We start from the raw sequence: 21203 nt of genomic DNA on the forward strand, positions 1-21203 counted from the left end.
TAAATCAGATTGAATTCCTATTGCCTTTATAAAAACAGTCAGAATAAGCCTCTCGCCTTTTCTTCCTAGGCTTCCTTCAAGTTCTTAGTCACCTGGCTGTGTTCCTTCCGGACACCCTCCTCCCAGCCCTACGGCACTTTCCTCCTTTTTCTAGAGGCCACAGTTGTGGACACAGTCTGACAGCTGCTCAGAGGAAGAGGCCGGTGGGGAAGCCTGGTCCTCTTACCATTTGGCTGCCTGGACCTTTTCCTCATTCTGTGCCTTAGTTTCTTCAGTGCCTGGCCAGCTCCAGGTGTCCCAAAGACTGGTGTTTCAGTGTCATGGGGTGATGGAGTGTAGGTGACTTTCCCCTTTTTTTCATAACATGCTTCAGCGTTGTTTTGTTGTCTTCTTAATAAAAGGTGAAGCGCTATGAAAATATTTAAGGTGACGATCCAAGGACAGGACTCCCTGTCTTCTTCATGAGAATTCAACCATATCCTACAGGTCCCCCCAATCTTTTTCTTCCCTCACCAAGCACGCAGAGAACCCATCGTCCCGTTTCTTTTGGTCTCTGGCTGTTTTGTTCAACTGTGGCTTCTTTGCTATTCATTTTCTCCATCTAATTTAATGTTTTCCTCCAAGCAGCCCACCTGAGGGGAGCCATCCACAAAAAGTGGTCAGTGAATAACCACAAGGGAAGGCAAACACACACACTTGTTCATGGAACCCTATTCTGAGCCAGGCCTGGAGTGGCCCCCTTCATCACACTGTCCCCCAGAACTCCTTACAGCCCCACAGGAGGCCTTGGGGTCCCCAGGGAGGAAACCAGAACTGGCAGGGCCTGGTGCTCCCTGATGCCAGGAACCACCTTGGCAGGAGCACTTCGAGGTCAACCACAGTGTGAGGCTGAACCTCATCTGAGGACTCAGAACACACTGCATCATCCTTGGGTGCTCTTTGCACGGTAATTGAATATTTGTAATTGAATAAATTCACTGAGGCCTGATTTTACATTCCATTTTCGGAATGATGGATTTTTTTTTTTTTTTTCTGCAGCTTATTCTGAGGTGACAGGACTTATTTTAAAAAATTGTCTTGTTAAAAACGAATGAATGTGTTTACATATTTGCTCAAAAGTTCAGTCCTTTTGGAAAGGCAGAAAATGAAGTAATAAAAAGGCTGTCTGGGGAGCTCAAGCTCCCGTGGACAGCCCGCGCTCCGTGCACGCTGTGAACCTCCCAGAGGAGCGGGGACACAGGGAAGCCAGGGTCTCCAAGGGCGCCCCTCTCCGCCCCAGACAGCAGAGGGTGTGATCTGGTGACAAAATCAGTTGCCAGGGTCGTCGGAGTTCCCCTCCTCAGAGAAGTGTTTGCATTTTTAGAGAGAGGCTGATTACGATGACGTCAGAGGAAGGACTCCAGGTGGCCCGGGGCGGGGAAGCCCCTTACCGGCGTCCCTCCCCCTCCGAGGCGACCCATCCTCGGCCGGACCTCGGGTACCCTCGTGGGGAGGGGAGGGAGTGGCCCCCTCTGTCAGGTAACAGGCTGCGCGGGGGTGCGCCGGTGACAGGGCTGCATGCTTAGTCATTCGGAGGCTCAGTGTGCATGTGACCTTTGTCCCACTTCGTTTCCTGGGCCTCTGTCCCTGCCGCCCTGGCTGCCGGGGCTGCGCTGGGGCCCAGGGCCCTGGACCGCAGCTTGCCAGCTGGCGCTGTTGTGCTGTGACTGTTTCTTCTTTAAATTTAGGAGGAAATAGAACTTCTTCAATCTGATAAAGCTTTATTAGAAGGTAAAATTGAAAGGCCTAGAATGCCATTTGAAAAATCACGGAAAGCAAATTTCTCTGTGGAGATGAACTTTTTACACCTGGTCAGCTTTCCTCGCCTGTTACCTGCCTGGCTCCAGAAGGCGACGGAGCAGGCGGCCCCTGCGCGGAGGCCGGAGGAGTTTGCTTCAGCTCAAAGGTTTGCTTTTGTTTGGGGCTGCTTGAGCCAAGAAGAGGATGCGCCTTTTTCTGCTAGGTCCTTAGCGCTGAACATGTGAACCCCCCGCCCCGCCTCCCCTCAGGAGGCTGGCTGACTCCAGAGTCGAGGGGGCAAGGCTGAACACAGAATTGTGATACACCCTTTAATAAAATCCCATCCCGGGACAAAACCCTCCCGTCAAATTGCTGAAGGATCAAGGTGTGTGTGTGTGGGGGGGGGGGGGGTGCGCATGCACACGTGTGTGGAGTGCGTGTGCATGCGTGCTAACAGTGGGCATTTCAGGATGCTGGGTTGTGTGACTCATTTTTTTCCTTTTCTTACATATATATGTATATTTTTAATTATTTTAAATGTTTATTTTTGAGAGAGCGTGAGCAGGGGAGGGGCAGAGAGAGGGAGACACAGATCCCAAGCAGGCTCCAGGCTCCGAGGTGTCCCCAAAAACTGTGAGATCATGACTTGAGCAGAAGTCAGAGGCTTAGCCTTAAGCTTAACCGACTGAGCCACCCAGGCGCCCAGCACGTATATTTTTTGCACAAACATGTAACAGTCGTAAAATACAAAGAGTTATTTGAAAAGTAGAAGTAAAATTACGTAGCTTTTATTTTTGTGGAAACTGAACAAAAAAACATTGAATAGATAATTAGAAAAAGACTTCAGAGGCAACCTTTTGAAGGGCATTTTTTATTATAAATTTAATATGGTTGATTAATGAAAAATCACAATGAAGTACCAAGAAAACGTTTGTCAATATAAAAATTTTAGCAGCATTTCCACGGTTTCAGGCTCCAGCATCACTCACACTCCCTCCCTCCCGCTTTCAGGACAGAATCCAGTGGGACTACAGTAGAGCATCAAGATGTTCAGCTTAGTAAAGGCCTCAAGGAAATCCTCAAATCCAGTGTATTGTCTGATATTTCAACTCTACCCCCTCCTGAATGTCAACTCACTCGCCTTAGTGTTTTAAGAATTCGCTCTTTCAGGCTGCAGGGGAGAGTACGGGTGAAAATTTAAACTGGACTTGGTGTGTGGTGCTTGATCGGGCAGCCTCACGCGTGTACATTCTCTACACGATGACGACGACGACGACGACGGGCCACTGCAGGGCTCACCAGTAACTAGCGAGTGGTGGCAGTGGGGGCGGGGGACAGGAAGTAGGATGCTCGTAACGAGCACGTGACAGGGGGCTGGTGCTTCGGCCTCCGCCCTGCTAGGGGGCAGGCCGGGGCGAGGCGGTCTCGCTACAGCCTAGGTTAACAGGATTCATGGGAAGGGGAGAAAGACAGTATGAAAATATAATACTGGCAAACTATTCCCCTGCTTCTTTGGTACTTTCCAAAATTCTCTGATCAAAAAAGTATATGGGAAGCACACCATTAAAAAATTACCGTTTTAAGTATTTACAGAGGCAATTATGATATATTACATAATCAATACACAGTATATGAACAAATTCCTCAGTGAAAGCACTTGTGAACTCCTACCCCAGTATTACTCAAGAGCACACCCCGGACGTACATCTTCCCAAATGTGCATCCAACCCGATTCACACTTATCTTACAGTATATTCAATGGGAAAAATAGCACTTTCCAATCTACACTTTCCTTTTAAAAGGTTCTTAAAATTTGCCACTGAAATCATTCCGTACAAAGATTTGTTGAATATTGAATTCTAGACAGTATTTCTCCACTCCCATTTCGAGTATGTTTGAAATAATGCTATCTATTCTATGTATACAATATATATTTAACATATAAGTAACTGCACCACGTTATGTCACCACGATACCAGTTTAATGCACATGATTATGTACAGTAGTTAAGTTAGCTCTGGAGGATGACTCTCTACAGTGTAGGTGAACAGTGTGGTTTGGAACCATATGAAAGGGCCACGGACAAGCTGGCTGGGAGACAGCCCGTGAGCAGGCAGCGTGCGTGTAACACGCCACCCACACATACCCACGCCAGACCCTCCCTTGTGTACTGGGCGGAAGAAGACAAATCACACATATGGAAGAATCCCGTACATGAGAAGAGCCATGATAGCAGCACTGAACAACCCGGCCACGGGGACAGTCACAAACCAGGCCACAAAGATGTTCCGGAAGAGGCGCCAGTCCACGGCTTTCCGGGAGCGGATCCAGCCCACGGCCACCACGGACCCCACCTGCCAGAGCACAAAGATTTAACAGTAAAAACAGAGGTCCACAGATCTGAAGGCGAGACAGAGAATCTGCGTTCAACCAATGTAAGTTGGCTCATCTCAGAAGGAAACTGAATTCTATATAATATTACCAATTCCTTCCCCTCCATTTGTTAAAGATTTTAAAATAGTTTAGATTTCAGGTACAGTTACTTTAGTATTATTCTATTTAGCATATAGTTCTGGGATACTTTTCCACCTACGTTCTGCTCTGTTTGAGTGGAACTTTAGCCAATGACATGTTTTCTATTCTCTCTGCACCTTATAAACTATGAATGTTCTTGTTTTAAATATTCCACAGGTAGGACACTGCTTACTGCAATTTATGAACCTGTTTTAATCACATAATGAAATGGCAATAACGTATCCTTCTCTTAGAATAACAGCATCATAAATGTTGGAGCTGGAGAAGACCTTTGAGAGTATCTCATCAGCGTCATTTTTTACAGAGGATAACAGATCCCGAGAGGATTCGGGGGCACGAGGAGCTATCCTAAATCACAGCGGACTGGGGACTAGAACTCAGTCCTCTTGATTTTAAACTGGTTTTCTCCTCCATCTCAAACTGCTTGCAGTGTTTGTACTTTAGCTAGTGTGAGGTGCAGGAAAAAAGTAAAAAGTGAAGTGAAAATAAAATGAACATAAATATTGGATCTAAACTGTCACTCATGTCTCCCAAATGACACGTACAGATACTTTAAAATCATAATGTCAACAATGATTTCAAGTATTTTTGGGTTTTTTAATCGAGAAATTTTACTTATGAACAAAATACAAATAGGAAAAATACTTGCAATATGTTGTCAAGAAGGGTATAAGAATAAATGGGTTAAAGACAAAGAAAAATGGGGCTCCTGGTTGGCTCAATCAGTACAGCATGCTCAACTATTTTTCTAAACACTCACAGTTCATTTTATGGTTTGTTGAAAGTTTAAAGGAAAAAAGACTCAACTTTAAGTATCCTAAAAATGAAAATCATAAGAAAGTGCAATGCCTGTAATATCTCCTGCCTCACTCAGGCTCTGGTGGGGCTCAGCACTTGACAGAATGCCCTTGACCATTTGTGAGGTGGATTTTTAAGATCTCTATAAAATAGGCTTTGTCTCTACCGACCCTCAAATACTCCAGAATCAGCAATGATCAATGAGTGAAATATCAAGCAGGGTCTAACCACAGAAAAAATAAAATCCAACCCTTTAGATTGTTTATGGATGCAAACTGCAATGCCAAAAACAGCAGCATATTTAAAGGCAGTTAATCTGACATTTTGTCAAAGCCAGGTGGTGATTAATATCTCCAGGACAGCAACTGACTAACCTGAGTAAGGGGCCATCAAAATGACTGATTTTATTTAAACTTTGGCCATAACCAGTACTCTGTATGAACCTGATAATTCTGCTTAGCAGTTCCTAGAACATGACAATCGAGAGTTTTCTACTGCATAAGGATCAGCTAGTTTCTGTTGGTTCTCAAATATGGTCAAATCCACACACATTAGTTCCTGAGATTAAATTCTTCCTGTTGCTCACAGTCTCTCTGGAGCACTGTCCTCTTTAGCACACCTCCTGTTGTTCTGGATTCCCTTAGGGAGGACACCCTCAAGTTTCCATTTTATCTCCGCCCTCTTCCTTTCTTAGAACACTTTTTACCTTTTTTTTTTTTTTTTTAATGAGAGAGAGAGAGAGAGAGAGAGCGCATGAGTAGGGGAGAGGGGCTGAGGAAGAGAGAGAGAGAGAATCTTAAGCAGGCTCCATGCTCAGCCCCGGAGCCTGACATGGGGCTTGATTCCATGATCATGACCTGAGCCGAAATCAAGAGTCGGATGTTCAGTCAGCTGACTGAGCCACCCAGGTGCCTCTAGAACATTTTTTTTTTTAAAGCATAAAGTTAGAATAATAAATAACAAGTTTATGTACTAGGAGGGATAGACAATTACTCAGACCCCCACTATTGTCCTATTTATATATTCCTTTCTTGTATTTTTTATCAATATACTTTTGTTTGTAAGTTATAGGGCATACTGCTCCTTTCTTAAAAAAAAATTAACATTATAGGCATCTTCCCATAGTGTTCACAGACTTTATGATTATCATGAAAAATGACACACCCTTATGGTGGATGTACCTTAATTTATTTAACCGTTTCCAGTTTGCTTCCAATTTTTCCCTACTGGAAATAGTTTCATGATTAATGTATTCATTCATATCACTTATATTTAGGCTTAATAAATAATATTCCCTGAAACAGATTATTAAAGGGGGCATTTAGTTTTAGTTTTTATTTTATTTTTAATACCAATATAGTTAACAATACAGGGTTATATTAATTTCAGGTATACAATATTCAATAATTTAAAGGGCGCATTTTAAAAAAATACCTTGAAATAATTTGAAACTTAGGGAAAAGTTGTAAGAACTCCATATACCTTTTACCCAAATTCACCTTTTTCTAACCTTATGTCACAATCTATGAAGAAACATTTTAATACTATTAAAATACCCTGCTCATCAACCTCCCTCTGTCCTCCCGCTAAAGACTCTGCAATCCAGCCTTTATTACAATGGTTGCAACACAGTAATTTACCAGCTCCCCTCCTCAGGTGTCAGAGGAAGTGCTGCTCGCAGGAAGAAGTCTCCTCTCCTAACGCATTTAGGATCGTAATACATCCCGCCAAATAGTTTTATAAACAGTTGTAAGTACACAAGGTTGTAGAAAATGTGTGAATTTAGGCACACTGTAAAAACACTACAAATTGTTCTTTTTTGCTAACCAATCATAAAACGTATTACTGTTGCTTTAATTTGCATATTTTAATTACTCCGAAGGTTGAACTTACTTTTATTTATCTATCCAATTTACTCGTTCTAGTCTTTACATATAAAAATTGCCTCTCCATGTATTTTTCCCATTTAAATACTGGAATCTAAGTGTGTCCCTTATTTATTTATGTGTGGTCTTTACTGAATAATGATATTAACTGTTAATGCAAGTTATTTTCTCAATTCCGTATTTTGCTTTGTTTCACATTCAAATTTCTAATTCCACACAACAAATTACACTGCACTTTTCTCCTGTGATTTACCCTTGAATATTTGATAAATATTTAATTGTATAAGATTCTATTTTATTCTAAGTTTTAAAATGTTTTAAAAATGCTATTTAAGCCATCAGATATGTATTTTCTGAGAGCTGTGTGTCTTTGTTTTTCTAGATTGACAGCCAGCTAGTCAACATCGTTTACCCAACATCATCAAACTGTATGCTCCTCTATAATAAGTGCCCTCTCGGACCTGTCTACTGGTTTTATACAAATTGTGGTAAAATATGTACACAATGAAACATATCATTTTAGCCATTTTTAAGTGTACAACTGAGTGGCATAAAGTTTATTCGCACTGTCCTGCAACCATCATCTCCATCCATCTCCAGACCTTCGTCGTCTTCCCCAGCTGAGACTGCGCGGGGCCACACTGCTGCCCAGCCTCCGTGTATTTTTAACTCGTCTCTTGTACTTTTTTGCTCGTAAGGCTGGTCCTTCCTCATCGTTTTTCATTTTAGATCATTTCAGATTCTTACTAACTTAACCTACCAAATTCACTTTAAGTCAGTTTGTAAAGTCAGAAGAAAACTCCTTATAAAATTGAGCTTTCCTGTCGGGTAACAGTGTCTCGTCTGCGGGTGTTCTTTCATCTCTGTGCAGTCTTGTGCCTTCTTCATGTTCCTCACTCCCATTTATTAGGATTATTCTGAAATACCCTTCTTTTTGCTGCAATCCTGGGGGTGGGTGTTCTGGTTTTTATTACATTTTCATTCTGGCTACTGCTGACAGACAAACTCTAAAGAGTTCTGTATTTTTATGTGGGCTTGGTCATTTTCACTGAATTCTAGTGGTGTTTTAAGAGATACATGCAGAATTTTATCAAATGTCTTTTTGGCATATATCTCAATAGATGATCATATGTTGTTTTTTAATGGATAAGCCCTATTATATTGAAGATGTCAGAGTACCCTTCTTGGGATTCACTCAACACCTATTTTGTTGAGCACTTATGAGGGGCCAGCCCTGTGCAGGTGCTGCCGTGTTCAGAGCCTGCTTTCCTGTAATCTGGAAAATTAATTTGATCCTGCTGAAATGTTTTTTCATAAACTCATTGATGTTATTAGCACCTTACATTTTATACTAATATTCATATGTAAATATAGCTTTCATTGTCATGTTTATTAAAAAAAATTTTTTAAAATATTTTTGAGAGACATAGTGCAAGCGGGGAGAGGCAGAGAGAGAGGGAGACACAGAATCTGAGGCAGGCTCCAGGCTCCGAGCTGTCAGCACAGAGCCCGACTGGGGCTTGAACTCACGGACCAGGAGATCATGACCTGAGCCAAAGTCAGATGTTTAACCGACTGAGCCACCCGGTGGCCCCTATGTTTATTTTTTTAAATGTTTATTTTTGAGAGAGAGAGGGGCAGAGAGAGAGAGGAGAGAGGAAGACAGAGTATCCGAAGCAGGCTCCACATGGACAGCAGAGAGTCTGATATGGGGCTCAAACTCATCAGCTTCGAGATCATGACCTGAGCTGAAATTAAGAAGCTTAAGACGCTTAACTGAGTCACCCAGGTGCCCCACATTGTCATGTTTTATTAGGTATTAGTCAACGTCATTAGAGTTTTGGTATTGGGGTTATTCAGTATATGCTTTATAGAACAAAATGAGGAGTTTCCTCTTCTATTTTGTTTTTTTTATACCTTGTGGAAAGTTTACATAAAGTGAAAATTATTCTTTTAAAATGGAAGAGGTGATCTAATGAATCCATTGAGAAGTGGAGTCAGTTGTGCCCCCTCCTTTTTGTTTTTTCAGGTGAGAAGAATTGTTTTTGGAGAATGTCCTTAATTTCTTCCTCCGGCTCTAGTGAGATTTTCTATGTTTTCCTGCTTCTTTGTCAGTATTTGTCATGTATATTTTTTGCAGAAAATAATGCATTTTACAAAGGTTTCTAAATTCTTCACATTTTGAGTAACCACTTTTCTCTCTCCTTCCCCTTCAGGATTTATTTTTATTTTAGAGAGAGCAAGAGCATGAGTGGGGGGAGAGGGGCAGAGGAAGAGAGAATCCTTTTTTTTTTTTAATGTTTATTTTTGGGAGAGAGAGAGCACGAGTAGGGGAGGAGCAGAGAGAGAGGGAGACACAGAATCCAAAGCAGGCTCCAGACCCTGAGCTGTCAGCACAGAGCCCAATGTGGGGCTTGAACCCATGAACTGTCACATCATGACCTGAGCTAAAGTCGGATGCTTAACTGACTGAGCCACCCAGGAGCCCCAGAGAGAGAGAGAGAGAGAGAGAGAGAGAGAGAGAGAGAGAAACAATCTTAATCAGGCTCCACGCTCAGTAAAGAGCCTGATGCCGGGCTCAGTCCACGACCCTGGGATCATGACCTGAGTCAAAATCAAGAGTCGGACGCTGAACTGACTGAGCCACCCAGGTGCCCCAGTACTTTTGGTTTTAAATTTGTTTTGCTTTTATAATTATTATACCTTTCTTACTGTTTCCTCAGAATTTTTATTGTACTGTACCTTTTATAAACTCCTAATTTAATGTCTAGTTCTTGGGGCGCCTGGGTGACCCAGTTGGTTAAGTGACCGACTTTGGCTCAGGTCATGATCTCGCAGTTTGTGAGTTCGAGCCACACATCGGGCTCTGTGCTGACAGCTCAGATCCTGGAGCCTACTTCAGATTCTATGTCTCCCCCTCTCTCTACCCCTCCCCTGTTCATGCTCTGTCTCTCTGTCTCTCAATAATAAATGAATGTTAAAAAAAAAATTTAATGTCTAGTTCTTTTATCATTCCTTTGCTCATTTAAATCATTTATTAAAGATAGGACTTTTCAATTGGGTTAACTTCGGTTCCCAAAGGTTTTTCTATGTATAACTACACACACACACACACACACACACACACACACACACAGAGCTTTCTTTCTTTCTTTTTTTTTAAATGTGTATTTATTTTTGAGACAGAGAGAGACAGAGCATGAATGGGGGAGGGTCAGAGAGAGAGGGAGACACAGAATCTGAAGCAGGCTCCAGGCTCCTAGCTGTCAGCACAGAGCCCGACGTGGGGCTCGAACTCACAGACCGTGAGATCATAACCTGAGCCAAAGTCAGACACTTAACCGACTGAGCCACCCAGGCGCCCCCACAGCTTTCTTTTTAAGAAAGCTATCATTGTAATTTTTTAACTCCCTGATTTAACTGTTAAAAAGAGCATTTAAAATTGTCCAAGGGATTACTTCCCTTTTTCAACACATAATAAATTTATAGTTTAATTTCATTGTGATTGGTCTGTGTAGTACAACTTCTGTTCTTATTTTATAAATGTTATTTTTTAAGAATGTTTATTTTTATTTTTGCTAGAGAGTGTGCATGGGAGAGGGGCAGAGAGAGAGAGGGGAACAGAGGATCCAAAGCAGGCTCCACGCTGATCAAGCAGAGAGCCTGATGTGGGGCTCAAACCTGCAAACCATGAGATCATGACCTGAGCTGAAGCAGGATGCTCAACCAACTAAGCCACCCAGGTACCCCTCTTTTATAAATTTTAAAGTGACTTTTATCATGGCCTTCTGAATTTATCATTAATATTTATAAATGCTTGAAGATACTTGATGAGAAGGCATGTGATCAGTAGGGTAAAACTTTGGTACATATTTATTAATTATAGTGCTCTAAATCTATTGTCCAAATCTTGTATATTCCTAAATACTTTTTGTCTTCTTCATCTGTCACACACTTAGACACACAAATTTCTGAGTTCTAGTGGCTTTTGCCTTTTTAGTTGTTACATTATTTGGATCACAAGGGACCTAGAGTCTGATGTCTTCACTACTGATTAGGTCTTCTGTTGGTATTATTCACTGCTGTATTGTAATCTCCCTCTTAATAAGCTAAATGCGTTTCCAGCTTAAGGCCACTGTCAGGCACCAACAGCAACAAAATTATTGGGAAGTGGGCGGGGCGGGGGGGGGGGCGGGGGGGGGAAGTTAAGTAGGGGAACCAAAGAGCAAGAATTAGAAAATTAAATTAGAAATTAGAATACTAAATTTTTACATTTTTAAAATTTAAAAAAATGTTAAATCAGTAGTGTTTCCTATAAGCGGTTTCAAATCCAAAGGCTGGCTGAGTAATCATTTATGTGACCAATATAGATGAACAATGTGGGTAATTCACAAAAGAGTAATCCCAAACCACCCCACCTGGAATTAAGACATTCTGCATTAACACCACTCTGAATCACTATTGAAAAGTTCACAAATGTGTTCAACAGTGGCCACTGCCTGTTGTACACCAGGGCTGAAGGTTGAAGCTGATCAAGGCGCACAGAAGGCAAGAACAATTAACAAGTTACTGAAACACGCCTCTGTGGATACTTGTATTTTCAAGACTCATTTTTATTTTTTTAATTAAGGCTTTCAGTTTTAACCAGAGGTATTATCCCAGGAAAATATCTAAGGGACTGAACCCTATGGTGTGAAATACAAAAATACTTAACACTTAAAGATTTATAGAAAGCAAAACTTGTCATCAAAGATGGTCTTACCTCTGCCTTGTGAAATATATGATTATACTATTATACTATTCTGGATACTATGAATTGTCTAATTATTCGTTTCCAAATTATACATTTAACCAACATCTGTATCACTTAATGAAGGTTTATAAATTTTCTTACATAGGGTATAAAATTTAAACTATGCCCTTAGCTATGTATACTTAGAAAAAAGCATGAATAAATAAAATCTACCCAGATAAATTCAAAAGCTTATTTTCAACAATGGTATCCATCTTTTTTCCTGCCAAGTTCCTAACTTTTGACCTCCTTCTGAGGAAGGCAGCTGTAAGCAAAAAAACCTAACAAGCAGATAGGAGGGGAAGCAGGGAAGCAGGAAAAAATCGAACAGGTAGTATGATTATTCCTGAAAACACGATGGCGTCCGGTTATGATTTTACGTGGAGGTCAACACACTTTGAATGTTTCCAGAGTCATGGCGTTGCTCACACAGGGCCTTGGTCTTACATTTCAGCCACACCTGCCACATGGGGCCCGCTGCATGCCAAGCCTATGCTGCAGGAGGGGTAAGTGCTCTGTACCAGGGCGGCTGCGAACTCTTCCCAGTGCCCCAACATCCGGGCTTTGTGCTCCAGGTCTGGAGAGCCAGGACTCCGACTTTAGCTACTGCAGTGACTAGCTCTGGGCTTTGTCCACCAGTCCACGATCAATGATACTGGACAGACCGATTAGAATCCGAGTTGAGCTCTGGCTCCAGTCTATTTGATAGCTGACATCCACTGTGGTCTCATGTTAAGGAGACTTTTTTTTTTTTAAGTTTTAAAAAACTTATTTTTTTTCTTATTTTGAGAGAGAGAGAGAGAGATAAGAGTGTGTGTGTGTGTGGGCACAAGTGGGCAGAGAGAGACGGAGACACAGAATCAGAAACAGGCTCCAGGCTCTGCCCCAGAGTCCACTGTGGGGCTCGAACCCATGAGCCATGAGATCATGACCTGAGCTGAAGTCAGACACTTAACCGACTGAGCCACCCCAGGCACCCCCTGTGTTGCTTTTTCAAGAGGTCTTTCAACTGGTGTGAAAGTTTGCCTTCACTAGGCTTGCTCACATGCGGGGTTAATCATTGAAAAGACAGTAACATTTATTTAAAAGCAGCCCCAAAGACTCTTCATGCCTACAGAAAAGTTCAAAGCCTATTTTCTTTGGGAGAAAAATATATTTAATAAGAGGCAGTTCCTCTCTGCTCCCACACACCAGCAAGCTGAAATTGATGTGGAGTAAGGTGGAAGATGATCACTCTTCATCCATATAGTTTTACTGTTTGAAATATTTCACTGAACGTGTGCTTCTTTTCTAAGTTTTAAATAACTGAAATTAGAACAGTAATGGTAGGAGCACACAGCACTTCTCCTGCATTCCTTTTCTCTACTGGACAGGCACACAGGGCTGCACCAAGAGCAGGGCTGGGGCCACACTGGCTGTGCTACACCTCAGCTGGGCCAGTACCTCGTTGGGTGATCTTGGGCGAGTTACTTAACCTTTCTATCTTCAGTCTCCTCACTGGTGAGACTGAGGTAATGTTAGCACTCACCTCAGAAGGTTCCTGGGAGGATTAAATGAGTTAATATTCACAGCACACTTAAAACACCGCCGGCAGAGAGCACTCGCTCCGCACATCTTAGTTGTGGCTGGTTACCATTACCGTGATCATCATGGTGAAAATCAGGAGGCACAGAGCATGCAGTGAAGGTCTGATGCTAAAAGTATGATCTTGGGAGAGTGACCTAACTCGGGAGGCCTCAGTTTTCTCATCTGTAAATTGGGAATAACTACCGATTTCACAGGGTTGCTGTGAGTATTAAGCAATACACTGTGCATGTATAAAGCCCTAAACACAGAGCTTGACTTTCTCCAAGCGCTGGGTAAGTGGCAATGATTTTTATAATGAAAATTTGTGCAAATTGAAGGTTTTCTACATACTGTAGCAAAAAAAGGAAAAGAGGAAAAAACAAGGAAACAAAACACCTCTTTCCAATGAGGCTGATTCTCCATGCCACAAGGCTCCAGATTTGCCAGCTGGCCCACTTAAAATATTCCCATAAATGCCACCTGATATTTTAATATCTGAAGCACGAAGCCATTCACATTTGGTGGCATTTGTTTACGATAAACACATTGGTTGGAGTTTTTTAACTGTGTGTGAACACAGATGGCCATCTTGTCTTGGTTACTGTGGTGCCTGGGTGCCTACAATGGTGCCTCACACAGAGCAGGTACAGAGGAGTTTTTCTTGAATGACATGAACAAATGAACCAAGGAAAAATCTGGAAGTGCTTTTGCTTTGTTGGAGTATTTTTGTGTATAGGAGGCCCACTTGAGTATGTTTTAGCACTCTCTCCAGTTGCTGGGCAGACCTGGGTTCCAGTCCTGACTCCTCTCTAGGTGACCTCAGATAACTCCCTGAAACTCACGGAGACCGATTCCTCTTCCTGAATCTTTCAGGTTCCTTGCAGCTCCAGCATTCCTCATTATAAGGAATTCCCTCGTGCACAGCCCTGAGTTTACAGCACTTGGCAGTGATCAATATTCAGCATCACCCCTCACTTAGAATTTACTCTAAGACAATATAGGCAATTTAAGCAATCATACAAAGAAAGAGAACTGACACAACCGAGCCTTACAATTCCATTGAGATGGTTCCTGCTTATGTCTACTTCCACTGTCAACTCCCAGTCCCCTGCACTGGTTGGAACTGAGGGGCATGCCTCCATTTGAGCCTATGAATACGGTTAGCGTACACATGACTTCAATGCAAAATCCACTGTGGAAACGAGAGAGAAACAGGACAAATGGAAAGTGTGAAGCACACGTGGAAGGAGTGAAAGAAAGCTCTTGCCGTACATGCACTGAAAAAGCAAAGTCTGCACCACCGAAGGGGTCCTGCTGCTGAGCACAGGAGGTAGAGAGGGACAATGTGGGAAAAGCGAATGCCCACATCCAACAATACACCAGCAGACCCAGCAGACCTTGGGATGGTTGTTTTCACAAACAACCACACACAAATCACTGCCAGCTTTTCTCAGATGCACTGGGTGGCTGTGGATGATCCCAGCAGCCCGGTGGCAGGGACCTACCTTGCAGTGTGTGGTGCTGACAGGAAGTCCGACGTTGGAGGCGATCACCACTGTGAACGCGGAGGCCAGCTCAATGGTGAAGCCGCTGCGGGAGGGGGCACAAGAGACACATCACAGGCGCTCTTTGTATCAGCCTCACTGACACCCCAGGGGTGCCAGAGTCTCACCAGAACATTCTTTGGGTCGATTGTTAGCTGCTGACTGGGCCAGATGACATTAACAGAAAAGAAACTGCTGCATAATGACAACAATTCACACTAAGACTGTGCATTATACTGTTTACAGCCCTAAATAGGCTTCTCTTTCTGGTATGTTTTCAAAAAGCACACACTGTAGTAACTGGGTCAGAAATTCCTGCTGTGCAAAAAATGCTAAATTAGTCACTTCTAAAGTGGCAGGAAAAAAATCACACTCTCATTTCTAAAATGTGTACTTATTGCAAAAAAAAGTGAATTTTTTTCTCAGATTGCTCATTTTTCTTCAAATCAACCTTACAAAAGAATCATTCACTAAAATGAGTTTCAAGGGGGAAAAACTTCTCACAATAAGTAGTTACAAGTCTTAGTTGTTTTCACAAAGTTCTCCCGTAAGTCTGCACTTCACCCCTACTAGATCCGAAGAGGACACCACAGAAGGACCACACGGAGCCCGGGCGGTGGGGGTACTGAGCTACAGGCAGCCTGCACAGCAGAACCGCGAGGCGTGGTAGCCCAGAGCTGCTTCCATCCAGCAGGTGAAGCAGGGGCGGCAAATTTTCCGGAAACGCAGACCCAGGGCCCAGGGCCGTTGGCATCCCCTGGGTCCTCACCACTCGCCCTCTGGGCCTCCTGTGGGGTGAGACCAGTTGGGGGCATGGCCGGGGCCTGGCCTGGGGGGCTCCCTTCCCTTCTGTTTCCTTGAGCTTCTCTGGCTCCTGCATCCCCAGCGTCTCAAGTCCTCTCCCTCACCGCAGTGCCACCGTGGCCAGCCAAGGTGTGCGGGAAGGAGGGCGAGGACGGATGGTCGGCCCTCTCCTCACTGTGACCCCAGCTGCCCAGTGGCTGCGCTGAGGGGTTGGAGGCAGATGTTCAGGCATAGAAGAGCTGGGAAGGACAACCCTGCCGATCCCGCCCGCGCTCTGGCTTACCTCGATGGTGTGATGGGGGTGAGGTCCTTCCCCATGGTCTGGATCACTCTTCTCCCCCAGACCCACAGACCCGTACAAATTCCAACTCCTCCATAAAACAGCAGCCAGACGGGGGTAACTGCTTCCTGCAGGACTGCACCTTGCTCGTAAATCAGCCACAAAGCTACCAGGGGACCAATGGCATTACTGGGAGGGAAAAGAAGATGAATGACACAGACATTGTATGTACGTGTACACAACATGCAGTGACTTCCCAGGCTTGAGGAAAGCCCACCTGACTGTATTTCTGGCTCCGCATATAATCTTGTGGTGATTAAAATGATTTATTATTTTTTGTTGTGGTGGTGGAAAAAAACCATAAAAATTTACTATCTTAACCATTTTAAGTGTATATAATTCAGTAGTGTTAAGCGTGTTCACACTGTTGTGAAATACATCTCCAGGACTTTCTCATCTGGCAAAACCCATTAAACAGTAAGTCCCTTTGCCCGCCACCCAGCCCCTGTGAACGGCCGTTTTACATTTCTATCCATGGGACTACTCTAGGTGCCTCATAGAAGTAGCGTCATTAAGTGTGTGTCCTTTGTGGCAGGCTTATTCCACTCAGCATTATGTCCTCAAGAGTCCTCCATGTTGTAGCCACAGGTCAGAATTTCCTCCCTTCTCAAGGCTGGACATTCCATGGTATGTATAGACCACATCTGCCTACACATTCATCTGACTGTGTACACTTAGGTTGCTCCCACCTCTTGGCTACTGTGAATGATGCTGCAATGAACATGGGTGTACAAATATCCCTTCAAGACCCTGCTTTCAATTCTTCTGGGTACATACTCAGAGGTACGATTGCTGGATCAGATGGGAGTTCTATTTTTAATATTCTGAGGAACCTCCAGACTGTCTTCCATAGCAGCTGCACCAATTTACATTCCCACTAACAGCACACAAAGGTTCCAATTTCTCTACATCCTCACCAACACTTGTTATTTTCTGATTTTTTAAATAATTTATTCATTTTTTAATTTACATCCAAGTTAGCATACAGTGCAACAATGATTTCAGGAGTAGATTCCCTAATGCCCCCTACCCATTTAGCCCAGCCCCCCTCCCACAACCCCTCCAGGAAACCTCTGATTGTTCTCCATATTTAAGGGTCTCTTATGTTTTGTCCCCCTCCCTGTTTTTATCTTATTTTTGCTTCTCTTCCCTTATGTTCATCTGTTTTGTATCTTAAAGTCCTCATCTGAGTGAAGTCATTTTTTTTTTTATAGTAGCCACCTTAATTGGTGTGTGATGTATTAATTTTTTAAAGAAGCACTGAAATATCGTAAGAAGTGGACACAAAAACTAAGTTCTTTTTTCTCTGTTTCTCTCCATTTTCATTACCAGCATTGCTACTAATAGTAGCTACCAGTCTGGGCAGCCATATCAGGTCCCACACGACGGGACCACAAACATGGTCTCTGTTAGTTCTCAAACCCATCCTGCAGTTAGGTATTGTTGCTCCCATTTTATTGATGAGGAAATGGATGCTAAAGTCGTGGCACTAGCAGGAGGCAGGACTCAGGTGCTCATGCCCTTTCTCCTCAACCTGCTATTGTCACTCAGGCCCTTGGCAGGCACATATGGATGGTTTTAGGGGATGCCACAGTTTTTTGAAAAAATTTTTAATTAAGACTTTATTCCTTTAGAGCAGTTTAAGGCGCACAGTGAAACTGAGGGGAAGGTAGAGCTTGCCCATTTACCTGCCCCACACATTCACAGCCTCACCATTATCCACATTGCCACCACAGTGGAACATTTGTTGTAAGTGATGAACCTTGGGGCTCCTGGGTGGCTCAGTTAAGTGTCCGACTCTCAATTTTGGCTCAGGTCATGGTCTCACAGTTCATGAGATCGAACTTCACAGTGAGCTCTGCACTGATATCGCAGAGCCTGCTTGGGATTCTCTCTCTCTGTCTCTCTCTGCCCCTCTCCTGCTTGTGCCCTGTCTCTCCTTAAAATAAATAAATAAACTTTAAAAAAAGGTGATGAACCTCCAAGGACACATCATTATCATCCAAAGTCCACAGTTTACATTAGAGTTCACCCTTGGTGTTGTACATTCTGTAGGTTTGGACAAATGTATAATGACCCGTAGCCATCTTTATAGCCTCATACAGAGTGTTTTCACTGCCCTAAAAATCCCCTGTGTGTATTCATCCCTCTTCCCCACCTCAACCCCTAATCTTTTCACTGTCTCCATAGTTCTGCCTTTTCCAGAATGTCATATAGTTAGACATTCATACAGAATGTAACTGTTCAGATTGGCTTCTTTCACTTAGTAATATGATTTACGTTTCCTACATGGCTTGGTAGCTCATTTCCTTACAAGTACTGAAAAAGATTCCATTGGCTGTATCACGTTTATTTATCCCTTCATCTACCAAAGAACATCTTGGTTACTTCCAAGTTTTGGCAATTGGGTATAAAGATACTATAAAATCTGTGTGCAGGTTTTTGAATGGACCTCAGTTCTCGACTCCTTTGAATAAATACCAAGGAGCATGAATTACTGGATCACATCGTAAGAGTATGTTGAGTTTTGTAAGAAGCCTCCAAACTGTCTTCCCAAGTGGCTGTCCCATTTTGAACTCCCTCCAGCAACGAATGAGTTCCTGTTGCTCCACAGCCTTGTCAGCATTTGGTGCTGTCAGGGTTCCGGACTTTGGCCATCCTAACAGTTCCATAGTAGTATCTCATTGTTTTAATTTGCATTTCCTTAATGACACGAGGTGGAATATCTTTTCATATGTTTGTTTGCCTTCTGTGTATCTTCTTTGGCAAGGTGTCTGGTAATGTGTTGGGCTCACTTTTTAATTGGGTTGTTTTCTTATTGTTGAGTTTTAAGAGTTCTTTGTATATTACTATTTTATCAGTTACATCTTTTGCAAATATTTTCTGTTTCTGGCTTGTCTTCTCATTCTCTTGACACTTTCATCGTGCAGAAATTTCTAATTTTAATGAAGTCCAGTTTATCTAGTAGGATTGTGCCGTTGGTATTGTATCTAAAGAGTCATTTCCATACCCAAGGTCATTTAGGTTTATTCTTGTGTTATCTACCAGGAGTGCTATAGTTTTTCACTTTACATTTAGGGTTGTGATCCATTTTCAGTCACTTTTTGTAAAGAGTGTAAGGTCTGCATGCAGATTGGTTTTTTTGCACATGGATATCTAGTTGTTCCAGCACCATTTGTTGAAAAGACTCTCTGCTCCACTGTATTTCCTTTGCTCCTTTGTCAAAGATCAGTTGACTATATTTATGGGAGTCTATTTCTGGGCTCTATTCTGTTTTACTGATTACTCTTTTCTCTCAGCAATACCACACTGTCTTGATTACTGTAGCTATATCGTAAGTCTTGATGTTGGGTAGTGTCAGTCCTTCAGCTTTGTCCCACTCTTTCAAGACAGTGTTGGCTACTCCAGGTCTTTTGCCTTTATCAACTTTACAATCAGTTTGCTGATATCCACAAAATAACTTGCTGGGACTGCACTGAATTTATAAATCAAGATAGGAAGAACTGACATCTTGACAATACTGAGTCTTTCTATCCTTGAACATGGAAAATGTTCAACATGGAACATGGAAAATCGATTTATATCATTCTTCAATTTTATTCATCAGCTTCGCAGAAATATTTCACTATGTGGATGGTTTTCTGTTTTTAATTTCAAATGCCACTTGTTCATTACTGGTATGTAGGAAAGCAATGGACTTTTGTATATTAATCTCATATTCTGCAACCTTGCTCTAATTGCTTATTCATTTCAGGAGTTTGTCGATTCTTTTCAATTTTTTACATAAATGATCATGTCATCTGTAAACAAAGGCAGTTTTCTTTCTTTCTTCCCATTCTGTATATCTTTTATTTCCTTTTCTTTTCCTATGCATTAGCTAGAATGCTATTCATTCAGTATAAGCTGAAAAGGAGTGGTAAAAGAGGACATCCTTGCCTTGCTCCTGATCTCAGTGGGAAAGCTTTGAGTTTTTCACCATTAAGTATAATGTTAGCTGTAGGTCTTTTGTGAATATTCTTTATCAAGTTGAGGAAGTTCCCCTTTATTCCTAGTTTACTGAGAGGTTTTATCATGAATAGGTGGTGAATTCCGTTAACTCCTTTTTAGCCTATTGATGTGATGGATTACATTAACTGATTTTTGAATGTTGAAGCAGCCTTCTTTATCTGGGATAAATATCACTTGGTCATGGGGCACCTGGATGGCTCAGTCATTTGAGTGTACGACTTCAGCTCAGGTCATGATCTAATGGTTCATGGGTTCAAGCCCCACATCTGGCTCGCTGCTGTCAGCATGAAGTCCACTTTGGATCCTCTGTCCACCCCCCACCCCCCGAAAATAAATAAACATTAAAAATATATATATCATTTGGTCATGGTGACCAAATGGTCATGGTCATTCTTTTTATATATTGCTGGATTCAATTTGCTACTTATTTTGTTGAGGATTTGTACATCCATGTTCATGAAGGATACTGGTCTATAGTTTTCTTTTATGTTAATGTCTTTCTCTGGTTTGGGTAATAAGGTAATACTGGCCTTAGAGAGTAAGTTAGGAAGTATTCCTACTTCTATCCTTTGAAAGACATTGTAGAGAATTGGTATAATTTCTGCCTTAAATATTTGGTAGAATTCACCAGTGAACCCATCTGGGCCTGGTGCTTTCTATTTTGGAAGTTATTAATTACTGATTTGATCTCTTTAATAGGTACGGGTCTATTCAGAGTGTCTATTTCTTCTTTTGTGAGTTTTGGCAAAGTGTGTCATTCAAGGAATTAGTCCTTTTCATCTAGGTTATCAAATGTAAGGGCACAGAATGGTTTATACCATTATCTTTTTAATGTCCATAGAATATATAGTGAACACCTGATTTCTGATATTAGTAATTTGTGTTTTTCTTAGTCTGGCTAGAGGCTTATCAACTGATCTTTTAAAAAAATTATCCTTTGGTTTCACAGATTTTCTCTTCTGATTTCCTGATTTCAATTTCACTGATTCATGTTCTAATTCTTATTATTTCTTCTGCTTACTTTGGATTTAATTTTCTCCTCTTTTTCTAGTTTCCTTGGGTGGGAATTGAGAATACTGATTTTATTTATGTATTTGTTTTTCCTAATATATGTGTTCAATGGTATAAATTTCCTTTTTAGCACTGCTGCA

General features: G+C 42.2%; 1 protein-coding gene across 2 annotated transcripts in view; it reads right to left on the bottom strand.

The window, feature by feature from the left end:
- Nucleotides 1-2336: 2336 nt before the first annotated feature.
- SLC20A2 (solute carrier family 20 member 2) overlaps nucleotides 2337-21203 on the bottom strand; it is a 107564-nt gene continuing 88697 nt past the window's right edge. For both annotated transcript variants that reach the window (XM_049632467.1, XM_049632466.1), the window contains exons 9-11: nucleotides 15988-16173; nucleotides 14862-14946; nucleotides 2337-4133 (exon numbers count right to left, since the gene is read on the bottom strand). In XM_049632467.1, coding sequence (XP_049488424.1) covers nucleotides 3969-4133; nucleotides 14862-14946; nucleotides 15988-16173 — 436 coding nt within the window. In that variant the 3' untranslated portion in view covers nucleotides 2337-3968. The remainder of the gene's footprint in view (nucleotides 4134-14861; nucleotides 14947-15987; nucleotides 16174-21203) is intronic.

Source organism: Panthera uncia, chromosome B1 (assembly GCF_023721935.1).
Source record: "Panthera uncia isolate 11264 chromosome B1, Puncia_PCG_1.0, whole genome shotgun sequence".
Taxonomy (NCBI): domain Eukaryota; kingdom Metazoa; phylum Chordata; class Mammalia; order Carnivora; family Felidae; genus Panthera; species Panthera uncia.